The sequence below is a fragment of the Zootoca vivipara genome, chromosome 2 (genome assembly GCF_963506605.1).
Source record: "Zootoca vivipara chromosome 2, rZooViv1.1, whole genome shotgun sequence".
Lineage (NCBI taxonomy): Eukaryota > Metazoa > Chordata > Lepidosauria > Squamata > Lacertidae > Zootoca > Zootoca vivipara.
Genome location: NC_083277.1, coordinates 2,354,748 through 2,364,370, shown reverse-complemented (window position 1 = coordinate 2,364,370; position 9,623 = coordinate 2,354,748). Strand labels below are relative to the sequence as shown.

Sequence of the window (9,623 nt, the reverse complement as noted above, 5' to 3'; positions counted from 1 at the left end):
AAAGCATTCCTGACAGATGGCTGTCAAGCCTCTGCTTAAAGACCTCCAAAGAAGGAGACTCCACCACACTCCTTGGCAGCAAATTCCACTGCCGAACAGCTCTTACTCTCAGGAAGTTCTTCCTAATGTTTAGGTGGAATTTTCTTTCTTGTAGTTTGAATCCGTTGCTCCGTGTCCGCTTCTCTGGAGCAGCAGAAAACAACCTTTCTCCCTCCTTTATATGACATCCTTTTATATATTTGAACATGGTTATCATATCACCCCTTAACCTTCTCTTCTCCAGGCTAAACATACCCAGCTCCCTAAGCCGTTCCTCATAAGGCATCTTTTCCAGGCCTTTGACCATTTTGGTTGCCCTCTTCTGGACACGTTCCAGCTTATCAGTATCCTTCTTGAACTGTGGTGCCCAGAACTGGACACAATACTCCAGGTGAGGTCTGACCAGAGCAGAATACAGTGGTACTATTACTTCCCTTGATCTAGATGCTATACTCCTATTGATGCAGCCCAGAATTGCATTGGCTTTTTTAGCTGCTGCATCACACTGCTGACTCATGTCAAGTTTGTGGTCAACCAAAACTCCTAGATCCTTTTCACATGTACTGCTCTCAAGCCAGGTGTCTCCCATCCTGTATTTGTGCCTTTCATTATTTTTGCCCAAGTGTAGTACTTTACATTTCTCCTTGTTAAAATTCATCTTGTTTGCTTTGGCCCAGTTGTCTAATCTGTTAAGGTCATTCTGAAGTGTGATCCTGTCCTCTGGGGTGTTAGCCACCCCTCCCAACTTGGTGTCATCTGCAAACTTGCTCAGGATTCCCTCAAGCCCATCATCCAAGTCATTGATAAAGATGTTGAACAAGACTGGGCCCAAGACAGAACCCTGTGGCACCCCACTAGTCACTACTCTCCAGGATGAGGAGGAGCCATTGATGAGCACCCTTTGGGTTCGGTCAGTAATCCAGCTACAAATCCACTGAATGGTAGCATTGTCTAGCCCGCATTTTACCAGCTTCTTTACAAGAATATCATGGGGCACCTTGTCAAAGGCCTTGCTGAAATCAAGATAGGCTACATCCACAGCGTTCCCTTCATCTACCAGGCTTGTAATTCTGTCAAAAAATGAGATCAGATTAGTCTGACATGACTTATTTTTCAGGAACCCATGCTGATTTTTAGTGATCACAGAGTTTCTTTCTAGGTGCTCACAGACTGTTTGCTTAATGATCTGCTCTAGAATCTTTCCTGGTATTGATGTCAGGCTGACTGGGCGGTAATTGTTTGGGTCCTCTCTTTTCCCCTTTTTGAAAATAAGGACAACATTTGCCCTCCTCCAGTCTGCTGGAACTTCGCCTGTTCTCCAGGAATTTTCAAATATTATTGCCAGTGGTTCTGAAATCACCTCTGCCAGTTCTTTTAATACTCTTGGATGTAGTTCATCTGGCCCTGGAGACTTGAATACATCTAAACTAGCCAAGTATTCTTGTACTACCTCCTTACTTATTCTGGGCTGTGTTTCCCCTCCTGAATCATCTGCTCCATATTCTTCAGGTCGGGCGTTGTTTTCTTTCTTGGAGAAGACTGAGGCAAAGAAGGCATTGAGGAGTTCTGCCCTTTCTCTGTCCCCTGTTTGCATTTCACCATCTTCTCCTCTGAGTGACCCCACTGTTTCCTTGTTTTTCCTTTTGCTACGGACATACCCATAAAAGCCCTTTTTGTTGCTTTTAACCTCTCTGGCGAGCCTGAGTTCATTCTGTGCTTTAGCTTTTCTGACTTTGTCTCTACACGTGCTGGCTATATGTTTGAATTCCTCTCTGGAGATTTCCCCCCTTTTCCATTTTTTGTACATATCCCTTTTAAATCTTAACTCAGTCAAAAGTTCTTTAGATAGCCAGCCTGGCTTCTTTAGGCACCTTCCATGTTTCCGTCTCATTGGTATTGCCTGAAGTTGTGCTTTTAATATCTCCCTTTTAACAAACTCCCAACCATCATGAACTCCCTTCCCTTTTAGTATTACTGTCCATGGGATTTCACCCAGCGTTTCCCTAAGTTTTCTGAAGTCGGCTTTCTTAAAGTCAAGAATTTGGACCTTAGTATGCTTGGTTGCTCCTTTCCGCTGGATAATAAACTCCAGAAGAGCATGGTCACTCCCACCTAATGATCCTGCCACTTCTACCCCACTAACCAAGTCATCACTATTGGTTAGGACCAGATCTAAAATGGCTGATCCTCTTGTTGCTTCTCCCACTTTCTGGACAATGAAGTTGTCCAGTAAATATTTCAGTAGTGAGTTTATAGGGTCTTCAACATTATCACAAGGTCTAAAAAAATTCTTTATCTTGTAGCAGCTTTTATTCAAATAGTGAGCTTTGTTCAGAAGAAGAAAAATTCCTGTCCGTTTTAAACATTTCATGCAACTGATGATATTGTAGCCAGTCTAACATGGCTTGTTACACTTTCCATTGATTTCAGTTGAGAATGAATTGTAAAACAATGAATTTATGAAATAGAAACAACATAGGACGCTTTAAATATTTCTTTTCAGTCTTTATGTGTTTACATTGTTCCTTTATTACAATTATAAAAATGGGTTTTATGCTGCTGTTCTTATAACAGGGAACTGGACTAGAATAATCCTTGGGAGTCCCTTTCAACTCTACAGTTCTAGGATTCCAGAGCCAATTCTGCTTCCAAAACACCACTGCCATGCTCTACTTCTCACAACTCTCCATTCCCAACTCGCTCTGCCAAAGAACAAAATAAAAATATTCCTTCCAGTGGAACCTTAGAGAACAAATAAGTTTATCATTGGTATGAGCTTTCGTGTGCATGCACACTTCCGAATAAATGCGCATGCACACGAAAGCTCATACCAATGGCACTTAGTTGGTCTTTAAGGTGCTACTGGATGCTTTTGAATTATGGTGCTGGAGGAGACTCTCGACAGTCCCATGGACTGTAAGAAGATCAAACCTATCCATTCTTAAGGAAATCAGCCCTGAGTGCTCACTGGAAGGACAGATCCTGAAGCTGAGGCTCCAATACTTTGGCTACCTCATGAGAAGAGAAGACTCCCTGGAAAATACCCTGATGTTGGGAAAGATGGAGGGCACTAGGAGAAGGGGACGACAGAGGACGAGATGGTTGGACAGTGTTCTCGAAGCTACGAACATGAGTTTGACCAAACTGTGGGAGGCAGTGGAAGACAGGAGTGCCTGGCGTGCTCTGGTCCATGGGGTCACGAAGAGTCGGACACGACTAAACAAAACAAGGTGCTACTGGAATTATTATTTTTTTGTTTCAACTACGGAAGACCAACACGGCTACCTACCTGTAACTGCCAAAGAACAAATATCAATGGAGTCTCAGTACATGTTCACTCATGGATAACATTCTGCACATCCCTAACAGTACATGTTATCTTTCATTATGCTTACTATTATGAGACATAACCTTCATTGCTTATTGATATGAGGGACAAAGTAAAATCTGTGAAGGAAACATAGCACACTCCATATGCCTAAATGGGTTCTCCCCTGTGAGACTCCAAAGATACTGGTATATATTAAGAATTCCATTATAATTCAAACATTTTCCACATTTCCTCCATTTAAAGTTGCTTTTCTATGAGATAGTTGATGCTTTCTAAGGGTTACACTCTTACTAAAGCATTTCCCACAATCCGTACATTTAAATGGTTTCTCCCCTGTGTGAGTTCGTAGATGTACATTAAGGTGTGAACCCCGACTGAAGTGTTTCCCACACTCCATACATTTAAATGGTTTCTCCCCTGTATGAGTTCGTTGATGTCTTGTAAGTTTTCCACGTTCAGTGAAACCCTTTCCACAATCCTTACATATAAATGGTTTCTCCCTGGTGTGACTTTGTTTGTGCGCTGTGAGTTTTCCACTACAAATGAAGTTCTTTCCACACTCCAAACATTTATATGGTTTCTCCCCTGTATGAGTTCGTTGATGTACAGTAAGTTTTCCACTTTCACTAAAGCTCTTTCCACACTCCAAACATTTAAATGGTTTCTCACCTGTGTGAGTTCGTTGATGCTTTGAAAGAGCTCCACTCTCAATGAAACCCTTTCCACACTCCATACATTTAAATGGTTTCTCACCCGTGTGAGTTCGTTCATGTACAGCAAGTATTCCATTGTGAATGAAGCTCAGCCCACACTCCATACATTTAAAGGGTTTCTCCCCTGTGTGAATCCGTAGGTGTATAGTAAGTTGTGAACACCGACTGAAGCTCTTTCCGCACTCCATACATTTAAAGGGTTTCTCACCCGTGTGAGTACGTTGATGTACAGTAAGTTTTCCATTTTCTCTAAAGCTATTTCCACACTCCATACATTTAAACGGCTTCTCCCCCGTGTGAGTTCGTTTATGTTTTGTAAGAGCTCCACTCTCAATGAAACACATCCCACAATCCATACATTTAAATGGTTTCTCCCCTGTGTGTGTTCGTTGATGTCTTGTAAGAGCTCCACTCTGAATGAAACACTTCCCACACTCCATACATTTAAATGGTTTCTCACCCGTGTGAGTTCGATGATGAATAGAAAGCATTCCATTGTGACTGAAGCTCTGTCCACACTCTATACATTTAAATGGTTTCTCCCCTGTATGAGTTCGTTGATGTCTTGTAAGTTTTCCACGTTCAGTGAAACCCTTTCCACAATCCTTACATATAAATGGTTTCTCCCTGGTGTGACTTTGTTTGTGCGCTGTGAGTTTTCCACTACAAATGAAGTTCTTTCCACACTCCAAACATTTATATGGTTTCTCCCCTGTATGAGTTCGTTGATGTACAGTAAGTTTTCCACTTTCACTAAAGCTCTTTCCACACTCCAAACATTTAAATGGTTTCTCACCTGTGTGAGTTCGTTGATGCTTTGAAAGAGCTCCACTCTCAATGAAACCCTTTCCACACTCCATACATTTAAATGGTTTCTCACCCGTGTGAGTTCGTTCATGTACAGCAAGTATTCCATTGTGAATGAAGCTCAGCCCACACTCCATACATTTAAAGGGTTTCTCCCCTGTGTGAATCCGTAGGTGTATAGTAAGTTGTGAACACCGACTGAAGCTCTTTCCGCACTCCATACATTTAAAGGGTTTCTCACCCGTGTGAGTACGTTGATGTACAGTAAGTTTTCCATTTTCTCTAAAGCTATTTCCACACTCCATACATTTAAACGGCTTCTCCCCCGTGTGAGTTCGTTTATGTTTTGTAAGAGCTCCACTCTCAATGAAACACATCCCACAATCCATACATTTAAATGGTTTCTCCCCTGTGTGTGTTCGTTGATGTCTTGTAAGAGCTCCACTCTGAATGAAACACTTCCCACACTCCATACATTTAAATGGTTTCTCACCCGTGTGAGTTCGATGATGAATAGAAAGCATTCCATTGTGACTGAAGCTCTGTCCACACTCTATACATTTAAAGGGTTTCTCCCCTGTGTGAGTTCGTAGATGTACTGTCAGATTTGAAGCTTCACTGAAGCTCTTTCCACACTCTATACATTTATATGGTTTCTCCCCTGTATGAGTTCGTTGGTGTCTTGTAAGTTTTCCACCTTCACTGAAACCCTTCCCACAATGCTTACATTTAAATTGTTTCTCCCCGGTGTGACTTTGTTTGTGCACAGTGAGTTTCCCATTGGAAATGAAGCTCTTCCCACACTCCAAGCATTTATATGGTTTCTCCCCTGTATGAGTTTGTTGGTGTACAATAAGAGTTGCACTCTCAATGAAACCCTTCCCACACTCCATACATTTAAATGGTTTCTCTCCTGTATGAGTTCGTTTATGTTTTGTAAGAGCTGCACTCTCAATGAAACCCTTTCCACACTCCAAACATTTAAATGGTTTCTCCCCTGTGTGAGTTCGTTGATGTTTTGTAAGAGCTGCACTCTCAATGAAACCCTTTCCACACTCCATACATCTAAATGGTTTCTCCCCTGTGTGAACCTGTTGATGTACAGTAACCTTTCCTCTTTCACAGAAGCTCTTTCCACACTCCCTGTATTTAAAGGGTTTCTCTCCTGTGTTAGTTCGTAGATGTGTGCTAAGGTGTTCACTCACACTGAAGTACTTTACAGATGGTCCCTCAGAATTCTGATTGCCTTCTCCATTACCTGGTTTAAAGTGGGAGAGAAAGAGAATATTGTTAGAAATTCAAGGGACAAGATAACACAACACACAGAAAGACCTATCAGCACTTTCTCTTATTTTAACATCTCCAGCATTCCTCCCTCTCCTATGTGCTAAATTTTTAGGAAAGATAAGGAAAACTGAAAATACTCAAGAACCCTTAGTATCCAGTTCTACCTTCAACTCCCATGTTACACTGAGCGCCAAGAGAAATTTCTATGCTGAGATGAGGCATCTATGGCCCTCCAGATGTAGTTGGACTCTAAGTACCATCAACCCAAGCAAAGATGGCCAATGACGAGGGATGATGGGAGTTGTAGTGCAGCAACATCTGAAGGGACACATCTGTGAAATTGCTATTCCTCTGTATTCAGATTTCTCTTTCCTCCTTGATCTGTAATATCTCACTGATACATTCCAACCAACTGTTACTGTTGTTGTTGTTGTTGTTGTTGTTTAGTCATTTAGTTGTGTCCGACTCTTCATGACCCCATGGACCAGAGCACACCAGGCACTCCTCCAACCAACAGTGTAGATCACCTTTAAATCCCATGTAACACTGAGCACGAAGAGAACCTTCTATGCTGAGGTGAGGCATCGATGGTCCTCCAGATGTAGTTGGACTCTAAGTAGCATCAACCCAAGCAAATATGGCCAATGACCAGGGATGATGGGAGTTGTAGTGCAGCCAAATCTGGAGGGATATACTTTCTCCATCTTCCCACTCCTGTGAAATTGCTACGCCTCTGTATTCAGTTTCCTCCTTCCTCCCTCATCTGTAATATCTTGCTGATACATTCCAACCCACTGTACACATCACCTTAACCTGCACCAGGATGCTGGAAAAGATGGGCCCTTGTTCTGATCCAAAAGGGCTCTTTTTATATTCCTACACACTGAAAGGAGACGTACAAAGTTACTGTCTCACAGCAAAGTGGAAGTATGTACCTCTCAATTGGTCCAGGACAACATCACTGTATTTTTCTGTTCCAAGTGAGGAGATGAGTTGAGACTTGAGTATCAGAGTATCTGCTATGTGGAATAAGTAAAACAGAAGGGCTGTTTATGTCATATGTGACTGTAAAAATATTCAAAAACTAGCTGGCCCGGCCACACGTTGCTGTGGTTCTTTCCTGTGATTCCCCCCACTCTGTCCAGACACATAAAAAATATTAATATTGTGAAGTAAACAGCAAAGTATCTGGTGGCGCATTAAAAGCTATTAAATGACATGGACTAGGAAACCTCATCCCCTTCATGGATCAATGCCTTGTCGTGGCGAAGGGGCTTGAATAACTCAGAGAAGCTATGAGCTATGCCATGCAGGGCCACCCAAGATGGACAGGTCATAGTGGAGAGTTTTGACTAAACGTGATCCACCTGGAGAAGGAACTGGCAAGCCACTCCAGTATCCCTGCCAAGAAAACTCCATGGACAACAGGCATATAAAAGTTATGACGCTGGTAGATGAGCCCCTCAGGTCGGAAGGCGTCCAACATGCTACTGAGGAAGAGCGGAGGACAAGTACAAGTAGATTCAGAGCTGATGAAGCGGCTGGGCCAAAGCCGAAAGGACGCTCAGTTGCGGATATGCCTGGAAGCGAAAGGAAAGTCCGATGCTGTAAAGAAAAATATTGCATAGGAACCTGGAATGTAAGAACCATGAGTGGAGGTAAGCTGGATGTGGTCAAAAATGAGATGACAAGAATAAATATCGACATCCTGGGCATCAGTGAACTAAAATGTTCTTCTCATTACAGGGGACTGGAATGCTAAAGTAGGGAATCAAGAGATAAAAGGAACAACTGGCAAGTTTGGCCTTGGAGTTCAAAATGAAGCAGGGCAAAGGCTAATAGAGTTCTGTCAAGAGAACAAGCTGGTCATCACAAACACTCTATTCCAACAACACAAGAGACGACACTACACATGGATATCACCAAATGGACAGCATCGAAATCAGATTGATTATATTCTCTGCAGCCAAAGATGGAGAAGCTCTATACAGTCAGCAAAAACAAGACCTGGAGCTGACTGTAACTCAGATCATCAGCTTCTTATAGCAAAATTCCAGCTTAAACTGAAGAAAGTAGGAAAAACCACTGGGCCAGTAAGATACAATCTGAATCAAATCCCTTATGAATACACAGTGGAAGTGAGGAACAGGTTTAAGGATTTAGATTTGGTGGACAGAGTGCCTGAAGAACTATGGATGGAGGCTCGTAACATTATACAGGAGGCAGCAACGAAAACCATCCCAAGGAAAAGGAAATGCAAGAAGGCAAAATGGCTGTCCAACGAGGCCTTACAAATAGCGGAGGAGAGGAGGCAAGCAAAATGCAAGGGAGATAGGGAAAGATACAGGAAACTGAATGCAGATTTCCAAAAAACAGCAAGGAGAGACAAGAGGGTCTTCTTCAATGAGCAATGCAAAGAAATAGAGGAAAACAATAGAATGGGGAAAACCAGAGATCTGTTCAAGAAAATTGGAGATATGAAAGGAACATTTCGTACAAAGATTACCATAATCAAGGACAAAACTGGTAAGGACCTAACAGAAGCAGAAGACATCAAGAAGAAGTGGCAAGAATACACAGAGGAATTATACCAGAAAGATATGGAGGTCTCGTACACCTCAGGTAGTGTGGTTGCTGACCTTGAGCCAGACATCTTGGAGAGTGAAGTCAAATGGGCCTTAGAAAGCATTGCTAATAACAAGGCCAGTGGAAGTGATGATATTCCAGCTGAACTGTTTAAAATTTTAAAAGATGATGCTGTTAAGGTGCTACACCCAATATGCCAGCAAGTTTGGAAAACTCAGCAATAGCCAGAGGATTGGCGAAGATCAGTCTACATCCCAATTCCAAAGAAGGGCAGTGCCAAAGAATGCTGCAACTACCGCACAATTGCGCTCATTTCACACGCTAGCAAGGTTATGCTTAAAATTCTACAAGGCAGGCTTAGGCAGTATGTGGACCGAGAACTCCCAGAAGTGCAAGCTGGATTTCGAAAGGGCAGAGGAACCAGAGACCAAATAGCAAACATGCGCTGGATTATGGAGAAAGCTAGAGAGTTCCAGAAAAACGTCTACTTCTGCTTCATTGACTATGCAAAAGCCTTTGACTGTGTCGACCACAGCAAACTATGGCAAGTTCTTAAAGAAATGGGAGTGCCTGATCACCTCATCTGTCTCCTGAGAAATCTCTATGTGGGACAAGAAGCTACAGTTAGAACTGGATATGGAACAACTGATTGGTTCAAAATTGGGAAAGGAGTACGACAAGGTTGTATATTGTCTCCCTGCTTATGTAACTTATATGCAGAATTCATCATGCGAAAGGCTGGACTAGATGAATCCCAAGCCGGAATTAAGATTGCTGGAAGAAATATCAACAACCTCAGATATGCAGATGACACAACCTTGATGGCAGAAAGCGAGGAGGAATTAAAGAACCTTTTAATG

General features: G+C 42.4%; 1 protein-coding gene across 3 annotated transcripts in view; it reads right to left on the bottom strand.

The window, feature by feature from the left end:
- Nucleotides 1–2,914: 2,914 nt before the first annotated feature.
- Nucleotides 2,915–9,623, bottom strand: part of LOC118081129 (zinc finger protein 420-like) — a 48,784-nt gene continuing 42,075 nt past the window's right edge. For all 3 annotated transcript variants that reach the window (XM_060268485.1, XM_060268494.1, XM_060268491.1), the window contains one exon: nucleotides 2,915–6,148. In XM_060268485.1, the coding sequence (XP_060124468.1) occupies nucleotides 3,582–6,148 (2,567 nt within the window). In that variant the 3' untranslated portion in view covers nucleotides 2,915–3,581. The remainder of the gene's footprint in view (nucleotides 6,149–9,623) is intronic.